Below are 19,944 nucleotides of genomic sequence, written 5' to 3' on the forward strand. Positions count from 1 at the left end.
TAAATAGAAAAAAGGACCTGGTGGCACAGTGTGTTAAAGCGCTGAGCTGCTGAACTTGTGGACCAAAAGGTCCCAGGTTCAAATCCCGGGAGCAGAATGAGCGCCTGCTGTTAGCCCCAGCTCCTGCCAACCTAGCAGTTCGAAAAAAAGCAAATGTGAGTAGATCAATAGGTACCGCTCCGGCGGGAAAGTAACAGCACTCCATGCAGTCATGCCAGCCACATGACCTGGAGGTGTCTATGGACAACGCCGACTCTTCGGCTTAGAAATGGAGATGAGCACCAACCCCCAGAGTCGGTCACGACTGGACTTAATGTCAGGGGAAACCTTTACCTTTTATACAGGTGTAACATTTTACAGCTTCAGAGCATTTATTTAATTTTAGCAGTGATGTTTAAGTAATTGCAATGTTCATCTTAATGAATGCTATAGTTTTTAAGCTGTTACTTTAATTTGCTTCCTTTTATTCAAATAAGAACTTCAAAACTAAAGCTAGGAGCACAGGACTCTTAAGTTTGCACTCATAAACACAGTTTATCCACAAATAATAACAAAATGCAACAGCAACTATTACAACTAGATATGGGTACAACTGTACTTTAAAAATACAGGTTGGTCTCAAGAAGAAATTACAGTGAGCCCCAGGTATCTGCTAGATTTTGGTAGGATCTCCGGTGTGACTAGAATCCATGAGTGAATTTGCAATGGCATTGTAAAATTGTGTCCCTTATATAAATGGAGCAATCAAGGTTTGTTTTTTGGATGAAAAATGTTTTCAAGACATGGATGCTTGAATGCATGCATACATACGGAGGGCTGACTGTACAGAGAAAAACAAGGAGCCACCAACTGAGCTAAATGGGAACTTACCTACTAAAGTAAAACTGAAAATGTCTCTGTATTGAATTTCATAAGATATCTAGATTAAAAATGTTAATTCAAGTGTTTCACATTTAATGAAACCAGAAAATTTGTAGGTGTTTATTACTTATGCAATGGTACATATAGCAAAATCAAGTCATGTCTCGCATAATGTAACATAAATACATTTGATCTATGTGAAACTAAGGTTTGTAGTAATAATAATAATAAATATTTATTTATACCCCGCTTTATTTATACCCCTCTTTTCTCCCTCACAGGACCCAAAGCAGGTTACACACTACCTGTTGCCTTAAGCCATAGAATTTAGCTACTGGCTCTGAAGATTCCACATCATCGTCAGTGTCATATAAATAAATATCATCCTGGACACTCCGTGCTGGCCAAAATCCAACTAGACCTTTGGCTGTCAGTTTTTTTTCTGCAATCAAAATTCTCAGCAAGTTCTGAGCTTCATTGTAGACTTTTTTTGCCTCGTCCCCTAATAAAAGTAAGAATGCATTAAAAGTTGAAGCAATGTCCCAACATAGCTTTTAAAAAGAATGTCTATTTCTGTTTTTCCCCACTATATCATTATGGAACTTTATTTTCTCTATTATGGTCAACATCTCATTTCATGTGGACAACCTCAGTATAGCTACAAAAGGGGTTCGTGCAGTTAATGCTAGAGAGCTGCAATTTTCAGTAGGCCTATCCCCTAGAGCCAACAGTGATGAATGCTGGGAATTGTAGTCCAAGAACATCTGGTAGATCTATAAGGCTGCAACAACACCAAAAAATATATATTAAGACTTACTGGAAGCAATTGGGTCAGAACAAAAAATAAAGAATAGGGAGTAAAAGCTTGCATTCTTCCTGGAGATTTTGCTGTATAAAATTGTATGCTTGCAGAAGCTCAAACAATATACATAGAACATCATTGCCATTAAGTCCACAAATCCTGGCATTTGCATTTTAGGAAGGGGCATTCAGAATTCTCTGTTCTAGTGCTTCTCTAACTATAAATCCCAGAATCCTATCAGTTATAGTCACAACGGAACACAGAAGTATAACTATGTAGAATGAAAGGACCCCAGACATGTGGCTCTTCATAAGGATTTTATAACATACTAGCTGTACCTGGCCACACGTTGCTATGTCCCAGTCTGGTTCAATGGGAAAGAAGATAGAGAATCATGTTATTTTCCTGCTGAGAGAGGCCATCGGCCCCTTCCTGGGACCGATCCCAGTGCCCCCTCCTCCCTTTTATTGAAAATCTGGCTACCAATATTAAAAAAACTCTGAAATCAGGACAGTAAATGATGTACACCACTCAGAAAACAAAGGAATTCCAGGCATGAAACAATCAAGACAAGCTAACACCTCCCAACAAAGGATTCCCTTTGGCAGGAAGAAGCCAGGCTTTAAAGCTGCAAGGCTATTCAATGCTAATCAAGCTGGCTGATTGCATCATTCAGACTTTCTTTCTCCCACCCCGGACCTTCCACAGATATATTTATATTATTATTTTATTTAATTATACTATAATACAATCATAATATGGTATTACAATATACAATAAGTGTAATAATAAACTATAATAATAATGTAATACAATTATAATAATATAATATGTAGTGGTATCTCTGGAGCCCCCTGTGGCACAGTGGGTTAAACCACTGAGCTGCCGAACTTGCTGACTGAAAGGTTGGCGATTCAAATCCGGGGAGATGGGTAGCTCCTGCTGCTAGCCCCAGCTTCTGCCAACCTAACAGTTCAAAAACATGCAAATATGAGTAGATCAATGCCTCTGTGTCTGTCTAAAAACTGAATGTTGTTTGTCTATTGGCATTGAATGTTTGCCATATATGTGTTCATTGTATTCCGCCCTGAGTCCCCTTCGGGGTGAGAAGGGCGGAATATAAATACTGTAAATAAATAAATAAATAAATACTGCTTTGGCAGGAAGGTAACGGCGCTCCATGCAGTCATGCTGGCCACATATCCTTGGAGGTGTCTATGGACAACGCTGGCTCTTTGGCTTAGAAATGGAGATGAGCACCAACCCCCAGAGTTGGCCATGACTTGACTTAATGTCAGGGGAAAACCTTTACCTTAGTAATATCTCTCACTCACCTCGTTGGAGCGCATGATAAGGATTTTCACTCTCAGTACCCCTTCTTTCCATGGCTAGGCCACAAAGCCTTGGCTTCGTGTAACTTGCCAAGCTGAACTGAGTGGCGAGGAAAAGGGCCTAGCCGTCCCTTTAGCAACCCACACTAGTTGCTAAAGGGAGGAGACTGCTTGGCCATTGCTAGCACCGTTGGTAAGGGTAGGAGCTGTCTGCTACGGCGGTTGCGAAGGGAGGAAAGGAGTGCTTGGCTGTTGCTAAGGGAGGAGGAGACTGATTGGCCGTTGTTAAGGGGTATGGTTTTACCTGTCTCAGGTGTGACAGATTTGTGATAGTAGGCATGTGAATAGCTTAAAACACTTGTAGGTTCAAATACTACATTGTGTCTAAATTTTGTAGCAATCGGTGAAATAGTTTGGGAGATATAAGATTCTCGCAAACTGACATTACATTTTTATTTATATAGATTATTCAGAAAAAATTATCTACAATTGCCAAAAATGAATAGGGAGAGGTGAATTAGCTAGTAACTCTTTTGTCGAGGACTACTAATGGACAGTTATAATGTTAGATTAGCATTTTCTTTCTCTCTCTTATTTACACTATTAGTTCTGCTTTGTGCATATTCACACAAACTGATGGTGCTTTAAATTATCCTTGATCTCCCTTATAGGTTATCCATTACAAAACTTCAGTGGCTACTCACCCACAGTTTTATCATTGAAGATTTTAGGAAATCCCCTGTTGGGGTATCTGCCTCTAAGCTGCCAGACATCAAAAAAGGGCTTCCAGTCAATGTATTTCACTAGCTTCTGCAAGTCATAATCTTCAAAGACTCTGGTGCTGAGGAACTGTGGTTTAACTGCAGAAACACAATGAGAAGATTTTGCAGCTTAGGACATACTTGGTAGGCTATACCTATCTCTGTTACACAGCACATACCATTTTATTATATTCTTATAGTGTTATTTAGTCTCATTACTGTCACCTCTTGTTAAAGGTCTCTTACAAGCACAGTAAAACACTTTGCTTCAGACACACTGGCCCAGAAAAGTCTGCTTCTTGAAAAAATAAGGAAAAAGAGTGCAAGGAATACCTGATGAGTTCAAGTTACAACACAGCCAGAAGATGCAGATTTCTCTTCTCTTAGTTCAAGAGATATTTTTCAAATTTTACTTAGCTAGATATAATGTTGTAGTGCCTGGCTAGGAACAAGATAGCACCCACTTTGCATTGTATACCCAGAAGCAAACAGGACAAGGACTTCACTCCAGCAATGAGATGATGTCCTCTATCAGACTCAAGGACATGCGAGAAATACAGCTCTAGCCTTCATCAGAGGAAACAGCTTCACCTGACATTAGCCAACACAACATTCTCATGCAATCTTTGTGAAGAAAGGTACCATTTTTATTTCTTTAGCTTTCTTTAGCATGTGTTTTTTTTTGCTTAAATAAAATTGTATTCTCCTATTGTAGCTTATTTTAATGCCATGTCCTCTCAGATGTTATTGAAAAGATATATAATAACTTTTGATGAAAGCTGACATTCAGTCACCCTGTTAGATCTCTGTACCAAAGCAGACATTCTTTATAATACATAAGAGTGGGTTTTTGAATATTTGAGATATGAATATTGTAGCTGAAGCAACTAAATAACCATATACTTCATTTTGTCAAGTGACTACCTAGAATATCACAATAGAGAGAAGCAGATGAAAAATGTTATATATATATTGAGGTTTCTTTTGTAACATGAAATTGTAAATATTTATATCTCTTTTCATACCAAGGCAAAAGTTAGAAAAATAGAAGAGAAATATGCAACAGTAACTAGAGGACAAGACTGATATTCACACCACTCTGTTTCCTCTGAGGATAATAGATCTGTGATTTAGTGAAACACAAATATTTTTAAAGATAAATTAACCTGGTCTGCAGTCATTTAGCCAGTCAAAGGAGAAGCCCTTGTTCCTTGCTTGCTGTAATGATAAATATTTTCTTTCCTGTATGGAAAAGAAACAGAAGTTCAGTTCTGAATCAGTAAGTTTGTTGATTTTAAATTGGTATGAAAGGACCTGTAACTAGGGATAATAAAGCACAGTGTTAATGTGATAATAAACTAGTGACAATAAACCACTATTGACCATAAGAGCGAGTCCAAAATCTGTATTATGGCAATATGTCAAGCAAGGAAAAATATGAAAATCTCTTTACAAGTTTTTAAAACCACAGGAACCTTCATCTGGCAAATACACTGGAAAAAAGCATACAGCGTAAAATATGGATTAAAATCTTGAGACACCTTTGTCATGTCCAAAACTTCCCCTACCTGTATTTAAACATCGTCATTTGATGAAATTTGACATTTTGACATTTTTGCAAGGAGATTTCAATGCCTTTAGTTATGTTGGTTAAGAATTGTTAACAAATATCTTACGCCAATATTCATTTAATGGACTTAACATCTTTTCTACTTACTTTGAGAGAGTCATAGTGATCCTGCCTAATGTCTTCATACTCTTCTTGTATTTCTTCAAAGAAGTCATCCTTTACATTTTCATCCAAAAGTTGAGAGCACTAAAACAAACACAGAACGCTCTAAACCTAATTTCAGTCTTAACCTCTCTGTATGTGTCAACCTGTTAAATTCCCTCAGCATATTATAAACGTGTGTAAGAATGGCTATTTATTTAGATAGTTGTTGTTATGTGCTATCAAGTTGGTTCTAATTTACACAGAGTTTATCACAGAGTTTTCTTGCCAAGATTTATTCAAGATTTATTATGCCACTGACTTGTCTAAAGCTGAGCGAGCATGACTTCTCTACTAGTACAGTAGAGTCTCACTTATCCAACATAAACTGGCCGGCAGAATGTTGGATAAGCGAATATGTTGGATAATAAGGAGGGATTAAGGAAAAGCTTATTAAACATCAAATTAGGTTATGATTTTACAAATGAAGCACCAAAACATCATGTTAGACAACAAATTTGGCAGAAAAAGTAGTTCAATACGCAGTAATGCTATGTAGTAATTACTGTATTTATGAATTTAGCACCAAAATATCATGATATATTGAAAACATTGACAAAAATGCGTTGGATAATCCAGAACGTTGGATAAGCGAGTGTTGGATAAGTGAGACTCTACTGTATTTACATAAGGAATATTGCTTGAAAGCAAGGAAGGTCAATACACAAAACTGATAAAAGATTTAAAATATATAGAAATAGCAAGCACCCCTTTACATTCTGGTGACAAAACTTAGGGGACTTGTATTTGTAATAAGCAGCAGTCTGGAAATGTAAGAGCTGAAAGTCTAGCAACGCAAATGCAATATATTTTCATCTACAGTCAAGCTGTATCTGAAATTTCTGTTATTCATTAATCAAGCTGTTCTAGTCAGATTTAATTAAGTCCCTGACTGCCTTAAACATCCAAAAGCACTGGTCCAAACAGAAATATGTACTGCAACATAAAAAGTCTTTACAAAGATAATGTTCATAATTCTTTATATTTTATTAGATACATGATGACCATGTTGCAGTGTTTTTAGACATTAACAAAATAATTTGAGAATCACTTATACTACTGGTAAAGAGGATTAGCAGCTAGCATATAGGGAATAACTCAAGGGTGCCTGTGTATTTTTTCACATCAATTATTAAGTTGTGGGCAATAGTTGTACAGGTGAGTGGGATGTCAGCAAGTAAGAATAAATTGGGATGATCTTTTAAATCCATGTACTTGCTAGTATAATTGTTCTGTATGAACCAAATAATGGTGGCTGCATTACAATAAAGCACTAGGCATATTGGTGGAAAGCAGCAACAATTCCACAGCTTATGTCTTGGAGAAAGATCATTAACAAAGAAGCCTAAAATGATTTATTCGTTCACAATATACACAGACCTTATAGAACAGCTGCTTTTCACAGTAGCAAATGTATTTTAGTGATTTTTAATTTTTCTTTGTAAGTAGCTTTGAATAACCCCTTTTTGAGGGGAAAACAAAAGCATCGATTTCTTGACTGAATAAATGAAAATATTTCACAGATGATTACTGCAATCATTCAATCTCCTAAAATAGACGATATAGGAAAGCTCACATTTCCATCCGAAATAAGTACCTCATGTGAAAGTAACAGCAGGCTTCTCTTTATGTGGCATTGCTAAAACTGTGAAGTATTTTAATTTGATCACTGTACTGAACGGGACAAACATGAAGAACAAAGGGGTGGGGTATGAAGGAATCCAGAGGCACCTTTGAGACTAAATGGTTTATTTTAACATGAGCTTTTGGAGTCTCAATGTACTTCTTCAAAAGTATTGCTGAATTTCTTAACCCTGCTTCCTTCTACTTATGCTGTAACAGACTAACATGGTTATCTATTTTAGAACTTTGAAATCCACTAAATGAGACAACAATCTTATTCAGTAAAAGACTAGGCCAAAGATGCACAAATTCCCCAACTTACAACCACCACACTCTTTGATGCATCCAGGACATGAATGACAGGAGCACTGTATCGAGGAGCAATTTTCACAGCTGTGTGTGTTCTGAAATGACAAAGAGGACACAGAAGGTAACAACATTATGGAAGACATTGCCACGCATTGAGTTGCTGATGTGCAAATCGTTTTATGATTCAATAAGAAAGCAATAAAGAAAACTGCATAATGTTCTCCAAGCTCATTTTCCTTTCATGGATATTATAGCCCATCTGTAATTCATAAAAAGGCAAAGGAGCACATCCCATGTTAATTTGCTACAGTGTGGATTCTCCGTGGTTTTCAGAGAGTTCACTAATCCTTGAAGTGAAATTATGACATGTCAATATTTAGTGGCAAAGGTTGTCACAATTATTTATTTGTTAGTTACATTTATTTCCTTCAATGAGCTTAAGTCAACATACACAACTGCATGCTAATATAACCTTAAAATGTGCCATATAACCTAGTAGTACCTACAGACTGTAGAATGGAGACCATGAGATATGTAACATTATTTCCTACTTTCCGTATTGTAGCAGCTCGCTTACATTTCAGATTAGGAAGACTGCCATGTTATAGAGGTTGGCTGGAAATTTCCCTATGAATCAATACATTGGACAACATATGGAACAGGCAGTGGACAGATTTTTTAAATGTACATTGGTTACTTGGTAAAGATCTGTATTGTACTTTACAAAAAGATAAGATTTAGAGCTTTTAATAACCGATGTACTAGTGAGGATTAGGGAAAATAAAAGATATAGGTAAAAGCCATAAATTAGGCTATTCATCATGTCTCCAACACAGAAAAGAAGGCAATAATGTCGTCTTCCAGCTATGCTGTTCCTATCAACCCTTGCTGGTTGCCCTACAATGCAGATTGATGTTGATATACATCTAGACAGTACTATAGAACAGGTATTTGCTTAAGTAGTTACAATTGATATATGACAAATATAGATTAATATAAGATAGACGGCATGCAATATATTATAATGGAATTATCATGACACTCCCATACATGAAAGATGTTTAAAGTGGAATAATATTTGACATTAATCTGGCCTGATGTTATGTGATAATCTCATCAGATTTTTTATTTATTTACTTTGTTTCATATCCCACCCTCTTTCCCTCATTGAGAGAATGAGAGCAGCTAATATACAGCAGCTATTCGATGCCATTAAGCATACACCACATCATAGTCCAAATACAAATCAATAAATACATATAAAATTTATCCAGCTAATGTAGAAACATGAGATCACGAAGAGCCAGAAATGACTGAACAAATAAACAACAAAAATGTAAAAACAATAATACAGGATATCTGATTTGAATGGGATTATCTGAGTCTCCACTGCCATAAAATCTGGGATAAGGAGATAATCTGGGATCAGATCCTGGGATATAGGAACAGTGTAGAAGGAGCCTGGGTCTCTTAGAAACATTAACTTCAATCTACTGTAGATTAAAGTGATGCTTTTGCTCATTTTTGGCATTTTTCATTTTTTGGTACTTCCAATATCACTGAGGAAGCGAACATGTCTAAAAACCACCCTCCCACTGTAGAGCACAAGCTAGTGTTTCTGAGATACTGAGTGGGAGGGAAAATTTATGCATACCTATTCTAAGCCAGCATCTTCATCTGTCACATTTCTCTAAAAATCCCTTCTGAAAACATTTTCCCTCTAGAATAACCTTCTTTTCAGTCCTGTAAATATATTCCCTTAGGGCTTTGATGGATATATAACAGAGCTCAGCTCCATATTGCTCTTGAGAGAGCTTTCTTTAGCAGTCTGTCAGGTCTTCTGAGAATCCTGGGATGTTAGTTGTCATTTAAAAAAAAAACCAAACCATTCCATGATTTGTTATACAGAGAAAATCTGACTACAAGATGGCAAAAATTACGGCATGATTTTTATGACAATGAGTTATGAACTCTCCGTTTTACAAATTTCTGTGCAGACTGTGTCCTAACTAGAAGGAACTGTTATGTATCTTTCTAACAGGTAAATTTGTAATTCAAATTTAAGCAACATTTTTCTCTTGAGTTTCTGGGCTGTATGGCCATGTTCTAGCAGCATTTTCTCCTAATGTTTCACCTGCATCTGTAGCTGGCATCTTCAGAGGATCTGCTGTTAGAACATGACCACACAGACTGGAAAACACACAACACTCTAATGATTCCGGCAATGAAAGCCTTTGACAAAACATTTTTTTTATTCAACAACATAAACTATGACACTGATATAATTACACATCTTAAGTATTTTATGTTTAGATGTACAGCTTCTACAAAATGCATATAGTGTTTCCCTTTTTCTTGCAGTTTCCACCCCGTTGGTCACCCATTATAAAGTTAGAAAAATCCACAGTATAAATCTCTTATTTATCTATTTGTAGGGCTTGTATGCCACTTAATATACTAAAATCTCAATAGGAATTCCCACTATTCCTTCCCCCGTGAAACTTAGGCATCAATTGAGACATTGTATGTTTGCACTTGTATATTCTATATTTTGTAATTTTGTTAGTATCATATTACCCAATGGTCCTATAGTATAGGTCAGGGGTCCCCAAACTAAGGCCCGGGGGCCGGATGCGGCCCTCCAAGGCCATTTACCTGGCCCCCGCTCTCAGTTTTAGACTTAGGCTTGCCCAAAGTCTGAAATGACTTGAAGGCACACAATAACAACAATCCTACTTAATGATCTCATTGGCCAGAAGCAGGCCCACACTTCCCACTGAAATCTTGATAAGTTTACAGTATGTTGGTTACAATTATTTTTATTTTTTAAATATTGTATTGTTCTTTCATTTACCAATATTGTAAATGAAATATTGTAAATGAATGATATGGTAATAATATATTGTGTATACATATAATATTAATAATAATATTATAATGTAATACAATATAATATTTATTTATTTATTACAGTATTTCTACCCCGTCCTTCTCACCCAATAGGAGACTCAGGGCGGCTAATAATAATAATACAATATAATAATATTGTATAATATAATAATATTAATTATATATTATATATTAAATGTAATATTACTAATAATATTACGGTATAATGGTATAGTACAATATAGTAATATATAATGCTAATATTGTGCTATGCTAGTAATGTAATATATTGTATGTACAATATATTATATTACTAACATAGCGCAATATGCTATGTGGGGTATAAATGTAGTAAATAAATAAGTAATTGTTGCTATTATTTTTTTTGCACTACAAATAAGACGTGTGCAGTGAGCATAGGAATTTGTTCTTTTTTTTTTTCAAATGATAATTCGCCCCTCAACAATCTGCGGGAGTATGAATCGGCCCTCCACTTAAAAAGCTTGAGGACCCCTGGTATAGGTATACCCAGATGGATTTTTGAAAATGTGTCAGGTAACCTAATGGAAATGCAAATATATTTTAACATTTAAAATATATATTAACATCTAAACATTTGAACAGCTAAAAATACCCCCAATGCCTAAGAGTGTTGATTAGTGCGAATGAACAGGAGAGGGCCATTTGGTGGCTGCTCCCAGACTGTGGAACTCCCTCCTAAGAGAGACCAGGGTGGCCTCATCCCTGCTGGCCTTCTGCAAGAAGATCAAGACCTTTTTCTGCCAGAAGGCATTTGGAGAAGGATAAGGGGCACACTGCTGGGAAAATTGTGGATGAGATTTTGGGGAGGAATTGCAAGAAATACCATTAAAAGAACAATGGCTAGAAAAAATAGATGAAATCTACGATATGGATAAATTGACCTTCCTGTTAAAAGAAAGCAACAGATTGGAAGAAATATGAAGAATATAGGAAATAAAGCAAGGGTCTAGAAAATAACAATGAGTTCCTGCAAATTTGCATATGAATGAGTCTAGTAAACTTTGAAAAGAATAAACTTAACAGAACAATAACTACATGAAGAACAAAGAACGGAAGACCAAAAACTCCCCCCATACCCTGGATCTCCTCTCCCCTCTCTTTTCTTTCTCTTTTTTTCCTTTTTTTTAAACTTAGATATTTACCCCTCCCCCATTTTTTCCCCTTTGCCATATATCCCCTGTTTACAGATTGTGTTTCCCCCCCTTTTATGTATTGCACCTGGAAACTGAATAAAAATTATATTAAAAAAAGATTTGGGGGGGGGGGGGCTAAAATGCATTTTAAATGGTATTTATTATATTTTAACTGTATTTTTAACCTAACATACACAGTACTGATTAATTGTTTGGTAACTTTTGTATTTGCTGTATTTTAAATTGATAAAAGTGTGTGGTTATTAACTACCTTGAGTCCCTTTGGAGAGAAAGATTGGGTATAAATAAAATAAATATAATAAAATAAAATAAAAGATGAAGGGTATTCTGTATCAGTCAACTACCCAGAGTTTTGAATCCTACTTTGGGAGAAAGGCATGACAGAAATTCAATAAATAAAATAAATACATTTTGAATAGCTGACAGTGAGAAGATACATTATGAAACTGTAGCATCTGTTGCCATACTTTCTGCTTTTCAAAAGATTCTAATGACATTTTGCAATCATACAATGTTTCTAGATTATATTTTTCTTTTCTGCAATATTCTGAAGTCATTTGCTCCTACCAAAAGCTGAACTTTGAAAAAAATACTGATGCATTGGGTCAACATGCCTGATGACCCCAATGATGACTGATGTGGGAATATGTGACATGTGGCTAAAACCCAGGAATGTTGTTTATATCCCTACATGTGGCAACGTAAAGCAATATTTTTTCTTCGTGTACTCTGTGAATGCACACTAATGGAGAAGCTGCGCCTGCGCAGGTTCTGACGGAAACTCTTCCAAGCTGAAGTTCAAATTTTGGCGGTAACCACGCCCCCCCTTCCCAAGGGGCATATAAGGCGGCCCCAGGCGCCCGCTCTCCAGTTCCTTTTTTTCCGCCGCAAGGTTCACTTCGGACTCTTCGCATGTCTACTACTCGTTTCAAGCATTGCACGCAGTGTGCTGCTAAAATTCCTGACTCGGACGGCCACGCCAAGTGCCTCTTCTGTCTTGGCGAGGCTCATGTGGTCAGTACCTGCCGTTTCTGCCTAGCTCTCACAGCTCAGGCCAGAAAGAACAGAGCCGCTAGGCTTAGAGCGGCACTTTACGAAAAATCTCTCGCGCCAGAACCGACTCCGTCGACGTCGGGTACGTCGTCGTCTTCAGCCCTAAGAGCTATGTCGGCGCCACCAGCTAAGCCTCCGTCAGCTAAAGCCTCCTCGGTCTCGTCCAGGGCGTCCAGGACCTCCAGGGCCGCTAAGCCGGTCAAGCCACCGTGTACCGTGACGACGGCTACCGTATCGACCCGCTCCGGAAAGGTGGGGCCTTCCTCGACGTCGAGCTCTTTGGCTTCGGTGACCTCGATCCGCTCTCGTATCAGCTCCCCTCCGTCCTCCTCTGCTATCAAAATAGCCTTTAAAAGGGCTCACGAGGAGTCTCGTCGAGCGCAATCTGACTCAGCTGTGGTTCCTCCCACACCTGGCAAGTCCTTGAAGGTTGCTTCCAAGCAACCGCCGACAAAGAAACTGCTGACTCAGCGCTCCTCTTCCTCGGCCTCCTCAAGGAGAGACCAGCCATCTTCCTCGGCAACCTCCTCGAGAAGATCCTCTCCAATTGTGCCAGCACAGAGGCCTAGAGATGTTTCTCAATCTCCATTGCACCCCCTGTCTGACGGGGAGCTGCAGGACTCACCCCACCACTCTACCCAAACGGTGGTCAGGGTGCCGGTGCCGGAGCCCCTTGCGCCGCCTCACTCGTCGCGCCAACAGCTCTTCCCTCCCACCTCGACACCGGAGCGTGGCAGACAAACGGCTCGCCTGGCTCGAGCAGCTCAGGCCTCAGCCTCCAAGGATCCTCGGCTTCCGACCCTCTCTTCCCGCGAGGCCATGCCTCCTCCCGAGACTGTGCTTTCTTCTCCCCCTCAGTCCCCCCAAGGGGCTGAGGAGGAAGATGTTGATGTTGACCGCCCAGACTCTGTCCTCTCGGCCTCGGTGGTCTCTCTCGGTCTCGACCTCTCTCCTCCCCACGATGCGTATGAGGCGGACCCGCCTTCTCCTACTGACAATATTCGTGCTTTCTCTGATCAAATGGTCAGAATGGCCGACGCCCTGGGTTTGGAGATCAAGCAGACTTCCAAAGCAGTGTCTGATCCAGTTTTCAAAAGGGTGCAGGCCCAAGCTCCGCCGGCCACGCTACTCCCTTTCCTGCCTTATCTGTTGGACGTTATCCAGGCCTCCTGGAAAACCCCTTCCTCCATTCCTCCGACCTCGAAGAGGATCGAGACTTGGTACCGTACCGACGATGATACCTTGGAATGGCTCAAACACCACCCCGACCCCAACTCCCTGGTCGTTAAGGCCTCTCAATCCTCAGGTCGTCAGTCGAACACTCCGGCCGACAGAGAAGGGAAGCGCTTCGACGCCGTGGGTCGAAAACTTTACTCCGGAGCCCTTTTGCTTTGCCGCATGGCGAACTATGGAGCCTGCATGGGTGCCTACCAGCAGATTATCTGGGAGAAGGCACAGCCCTTCTTCGCTAAGATGTCGGACGAAGACCGCTCCGTCCTCACTACCCTCCAACAGGAAGCAGACTCGCTTGCTCACCACCAAATACAAATGGCGAAACATACAGGTGATACTGCGGGCAAGATGATTGCCCACGCGATATCCATCCGCCGCCACGCCTGGCTGAGGTCTTCGGGTCTCTCCTCATCTTCCAGACAGGTCATTGAAGACCTTCCCTTTGACGCGCTCGGACTATTTAACTCCGGTACCGATGACAAACTCAAGTCTAATCATGACTTTAAAATTCTTGCGTCTAAATGTGGCGACCAACCGCAACCTCAGCGCACCCGCTGGTTCCCGCACCGCTCCCGCCGCTTCCCGCCGCAATCTTTCAGACACCACTCTTTCAGGCGGCCTTCGGGCTCGAATAATCAAACCCATCACCAACCTCGTCGGGGACCTCATCCGCAAAAGCAACGTGGTCGAACCACCCCCGCTCCTCCGCAGGCTAACCGGCGTACCTGACGCCAACCCCTGCCAAAGCTCCTCGCCCGCTACCGATGCAGAGCCCACGCTGCCTCGACCCTCCGGCGCCTTTGCAGACCGCCTAGCCCCCTTCTACAATCAATGGGAGTCTATTACTTCAGATGCATGGGTTCTTCGCATTGTCCAAGACGGCTACGCCTTAGAGTTCACGGACCTCCCACCTACAGGTCGCATTCTCCACTCAACTCCTTCCCCAGAGATACTGGCCGAAGTCGAGGCATTACTGGCCAAAGGCGCCATCCGTCCCTCCCCTCCCGAACTGGACCCTTTAAGTTTCTTCTCCAGATACTTTACAGTCCCGAAGAGAGGAGGCGGGCTACGGCCCATTCTGGACCTAAGGGCCCTCAATATATTCATTCGCCCTTCCAAATTCAGGATGGTCTCTATTGCCTCTATCCTCCCGATGCTGCAGCGGGGAGACTACTTTGCCTCCATAGACTTATGAGACGCCTACTTCCACGTGGCGATACGGGAGGCGCACAGACGGTTCCTCTGTTTCAAAGTTCTCGACCAAACCTACCAATTTACCGTTTTACCCTTCGGTCTCGTTACGGCCCCGAGGGTCTTTACCAAGGTCGTCGCCGCCGTAGCGGCCCACCTCAGGCTACATGGCATCACGGTCTTTCCTTATCTGGACGACTGGCTTCTCGTCGGGCCCGATCCGGTTCTTCTCGAAAACCACGTTTCCTTCACGCTGCGTCTTCTAAAATCTCTCGGCCTCCAACTCAACTCCGAGAAGTCAAATCTCTCCCCGTCAACCCGAATCCGGTTCATCGGGGCCCTCTTCGACTCCGTCACAGAGACTGTTTCACTTCCGTTCGACAGATTCCTAGCTCTCCGTCACCACATCGCCTTTTGTCGATCTGCCCGGAGGGTCAGAGCCCGTGCCATCCAAGTCCTTCTGGGCCACATGGCCTCCACGGTTCTCACGACCCCGTTTGCCAGGCTGCGCCTTCGGGTCCTGCAAAGGTGGTTTATAGACACTTTCAAGCCGTTCTACCACCACAACTCCAGATATCTGTCGGTACCGTCGTTCGTCCGCCAGTCCCTCTTCATGGTGGACGTCTCACCAAAACGTGTGCAGGGGCCTCCCATTTCATCCAGCCCCGCCGTCGCTAACCATAACCACGGACTCCTCCACCTACGCTTGGGGAGCCCACATGAGCGGTCTAACGGTTCAAGATCTTTGGTCCCCATCCGAGAGGGCCAACCACATAAACTTTCTCGAGCTTCTCGCCATTCTCAAAGCCCTGAAAGCATTCTCCCGCCTCATCCGTCACAAGTCCATCCTCATTCAATCGGACAACCTCGTAGCAGTATTCTACATCAACAAACAGGGCGGTACGGGTTCGAGGAAGTTGATGCTCCTCTCCTCCCGTCTCTGGGTTTGGTGCATAGCCCACGACGTACAGGTCTCTGCAATCCACCTGCCGGGCGCCCAAAACGACCTAGCAGATGCCCTCAGCAGGATGACATCTTCCTCTCACGAGTGGAAGCTCGATCCCGAGATCCTCGACGGTCTGTTCCTCGACTGGGGACGCCCTACTCTGGATCTCTTCGCGTCTCCCCACAACGCTCAGCTACCCCGCTACGGGGCGAGACTTCCCCCGAACTCCTTCCCCGGCTGTCTAGGAGATGCCTTTCTACTGGACTGGTCGGCGGAGATGCTTTATCTTTTTCCACCGATTCCTCTCATACCGAAAGTTCTCGAAAGACTTCTCTCGATCTCGGTCACAGCGATTCTCATAGCTCCGGCCTGGCCCCGCCAACCGTGGTATCCGGCCCTTCTTCGTCTCTCCAGAGCAACGTTTCGCCCTCTGCCTCCCTCGCCGCACCTTCTCTCAAGGGAGGACGGCAAAATTCTTCACCCGGACCTCCCTTCCCTTCATCTCACTGCATGGAGGATTCTTACCTAGCCTCCCTTCCGCAGAACCTGCAAGACGTCCTTCGGGCAGCCCATAAGCCGTCTACTACCAAGGCTTATTCCTATAAACTCTCTCGCTTTCACGCCTTCCTTCGATCCCGTAACGTCGACACCTTCCCGACCTCGGTATCGGTGGTCCTCGACTTCCTCATGACCCTCGTCGAGAAGAAACTCTCTCTCGCTTCTATTAAAGCTTATCTCGCAGCTCTTTCCTGGTCTTTTCAACGCCACGGTCAACCATCTCTCTTTTCTCACCACTTGATCAAAACCTTTCTCCGAGGCTACAATAACATCTGCCCGCCGTCGCTACCACCTACGCCGGGCTGGAATCTCGAACTTGTACTTTCTCAACTCACTTCTGCTCCCTTCGAACCGCTTGCCTTGACCGATCTCCGTCTGCTTTCCTGGAAGTTGGCCTTTCTAGTGGCGATCACGTCGGCACGACGGCCATCCGAGCTTGCTGCTCTCAGGGTCGACGAGCCTTATCTACGTTTTCACCATGACCGCGCTGTTCTTCGCCCGGACATTACCTTTCTCCCTAAGGTGGTGTCAGCTTTCCACCTCAATCAAGACATTGTCCTACCAGCTTTCTTCTCTAACCCCTCCTCTCCTCTAGAGCAAAAACTGCACCTTCTCGACGTTCGAAGGGCACTTCTCTTCTACAGGGACTGTACCAAAGACATCCGTAAGACACAAAGACTCTTTGTCGCCTATGCCCAGGACAAGTTGGGTAATCCCATCTCTTCCCAAAGACTGTCCCACTGGATCGCTCAGGCCATCGAGTTGGCCTACGAACTAGCCAAGCGACCTCCTCCTCCATCCATCCGCCCGAGGTCGACTAGGGGCCTCTCGGCTTCAACCGCCTTCCTTAGGGGTATTCCGCTTGACTCCATATGCAAAGCGGCTATCTGGTCAAACCCTCTTACCTTTGTCTCTCACTACAGGCTGGACAATAAAGCCTTAAAGGACTCGGCCTTCGCAAGATCAGTACTCTCATCTTGCCTCTCCTGACTCTCAAACGTCTTTTCTCCTTATATTCACCCACAGGTGACTCTCTATACCTCTCCTTCAAGTTTTCGGCCGGTCGTTTTCCCCATACCTACCTCTAGGGATGTGTTTTTCCCTGATTGTGTTGAGCAGTTGCTCTGTTACTTGGTACCGCCTTATTGACCCTGGCGGATATGTCAAAGACCACGATGTGTTTGTCCCTCTCCCCCCTGGGAGAGCGTTTATATGCACTATACGCAATTGTCACAACCCAGGCTGCAGAGCACCAATAACCATACACAGAGGCCAGAATCTATCTAATATCTTTATTGTAGGAATATATAAAGTTAATAAAAACAAGTGTAGAAAATAGTCCAGAATTAGACCTTTCAGGAAAGGTCAGAATTAGTCCAAAAAAGCAATGTCCAATAAGAAATATTAAGGTCCAAAGTTGTAATCCAATAACCGAAACACTCACTTTGCCAAGCAAAGTGAGGGGAGATGACAAGGTCCTTTAGTCCATGAAACTTGAGTGAGGCTAGGAAATAACTTGATACTTGAAACAAGGCTTGAACGTGGAACAAGGTAACTAAGAACAAGAACAAGGTCCGTGGAATAACTTGATAAATCCGTGGAACAAGGCAAGGATTGATCCTGGGAAACAAGGCAAGGTCCGTAGATAAACAAAGGCTGGGAAGCAAGGCGAAGGCTGGATAGCAAGGCAAGGCTTGAGCAGTAGCGAGGCTTGAACCGGAGCGCGCTGTCCAGACACAACTCGCTCCGTAGGCTGACGAATTGACTCCGCGAAGTTACTACGCGGGCAAAACACCTATATAGAGTCTAACTTTCCCACCGAAGCAGTTCTCTGGGAATCAGAAACGAAAGCTAAACTCTGAGACCAGATGTTAAACTCCTTAAAGATTCTCACGAGAAGCAGTCTTAATTGGCTACATTCTTAGCTGCAATTCTTGCACTCCTGCGCGAAGCTGAATCTAAACTTCTCTGTTGTTTACAAAACTCCCGGCGCAAGAATACGGGAGAAGTAGGCTCTGGGCTTGTTTGACATACTTCTGGGAGACAACTTTCTTGCAGGTGCAAGGTTCCCAGATCTGCCTGGGAAAGATCTGGCTGAGAGGAATCCAGTTCAGACTGGGAAGGTAAAAAACCCAAGTTTTCATCTTCATCAGGAATTACAATGTCCTGAGCAGGACTACAAGGCCCATGAGTCATCACACTATCCCCCTCCTCAGGGCCCCTCCCAAACTGGGACTCTCTCCCCGAAGCGCGAGGCCGCGGTTTGGTGGGATAGGTCTGATGAAAGCGACGGGTTAGATCAGGAGCGTGAACTGTGGAGGCGTCTTCCCAAGAGCGCTCCTCAGGGCCAAAACCCACCCAGTCAATGAGATATTGTAGGCGGCGGCGGTGAAAGCGAGAATCCAAAATGTCCTCAACCTCGAACTCCTCCTCCCCATTCATCAAAACAGGAGGGGGGGCCGGTTGGTCTGTATCAGGACGCACACCTTCCGCCGGAAGGAGCAGGGAGCGGTGAAACACTGGGTGAATGCGCATTGAACACGGAAGTTGGAGTTTGAAAGTCACGGGGTTTAATTGCGCCACCACTGGATAGGGGCCAATGAAACGGGCATCTAACTTCCGGCAAGGGCGGTGGGAGGGCAGAAAGCGAGTGGACAGGAAAACCCGATCTCCTACCTTGATTTCGGGACCCGGCTGGCGATGTTTGTCAGCGTGGCGTTTATAGTCCTCCTTGGCTTGGTCCAGCTGCTGGAGCAAAAGTTGTTGCACCGCTGTGAGTTCCTGCAGCCAATCCTCTGCTGCGGGAACCTCTGAAGTTTCAATGACAGGGGGAAAGAAACGTGGATGAAAGCCGTAGTTTGCAAAGAACGGCGTTTCTTTTGTAGAAGCTTGAACTCCATTGTTGTAGGCAAACTCAGACAGTGGTAACAGAGAAGCCCAATTGTCCTGTTGATAGTTTACATAACAGCGAAGATACTGCTCCAAAGTGGCATTGGTGCGCTCCGTTTGCCCATCTGTTTGGGGATGATGAGCTGAAGATAAGCGAGAGTCTATGCCCAATAGTTTTTGTAGTGCCTTCCAAAAACGAGAGGTGAATTGAGATCCACGGTCTGTGACTAAACTCTTGGGCAATCCATGTAGTCTGAAGACATGTTGAAGAAATAAATCCGCAGTTTCCTTGGCCGTGGGGAGGCCTTCGCAGGGAATGAAATGGGCTAACTTGGTGAATAGGTCCACCACCACTAAGATCGTGGTGAACCCACAGGAAGGTGGTAGGTCAGTGATGAAATCCGCGGAAATTATTTCCCATGGGCGAGATGGGGTAGGAAGGGGGTGTAAAAGCCCTGAGGGCTTCTCCCTTCGTATCTTGGAGCGCTGGCATACTGGGCAGGTGTTGACATATTTTTCCACATCCTTGCG

At 42.9% G+C, this 19,944-nt stretch overlaps 1 protein-coding gene across 2 annotated transcripts in view; it reads right to left on the reverse strand.

Moving 5' to 3' along the window:
- Positions 1 to 19,944, reverse strand: part of mtr (5-methyltetrahydrofolate-homocysteine methyltransferase) — a 103,595-nt gene that overhangs the window by 10,643 nt on the left and 73,008 nt on the right. For both annotated transcript variants that reach the window (XM_003215846.4, XM_062975240.1), the window contains 5 exons: positions 7,472 to 7,553; positions 5,473 to 5,571; positions 4,922 to 4,997; positions 3,699 to 3,854; positions 1,167 to 1,363 (listed from right to left, as the gene is read on the reverse strand). In XM_003215846.4, the coding sequence (XP_003215894.2) occupies positions 1,167 to 1,363; positions 3,699 to 3,854; positions 4,922 to 4,997; positions 5,473 to 5,571; positions 7,472 to 7,553 (610 nt within the window). The remainder of the gene's footprint in view (positions 1 to 1,166; positions 1,364 to 3,698; positions 3,855 to 4,921; positions 4,998 to 5,472; positions 5,572 to 7,471; positions 7,554 to 19,944) is intronic.

Source organism: Anolis carolinensis, chromosome 1 (genome assembly GCF_035594765.1).
Source record: "Anolis carolinensis isolate JA03-04 chromosome 1, rAnoCar3.1.pri, whole genome shotgun sequence".
NCBI lineage: Eukaryota > Metazoa > Chordata > Lepidosauria > Squamata > Dactyloidae > Anolis > Anolis carolinensis.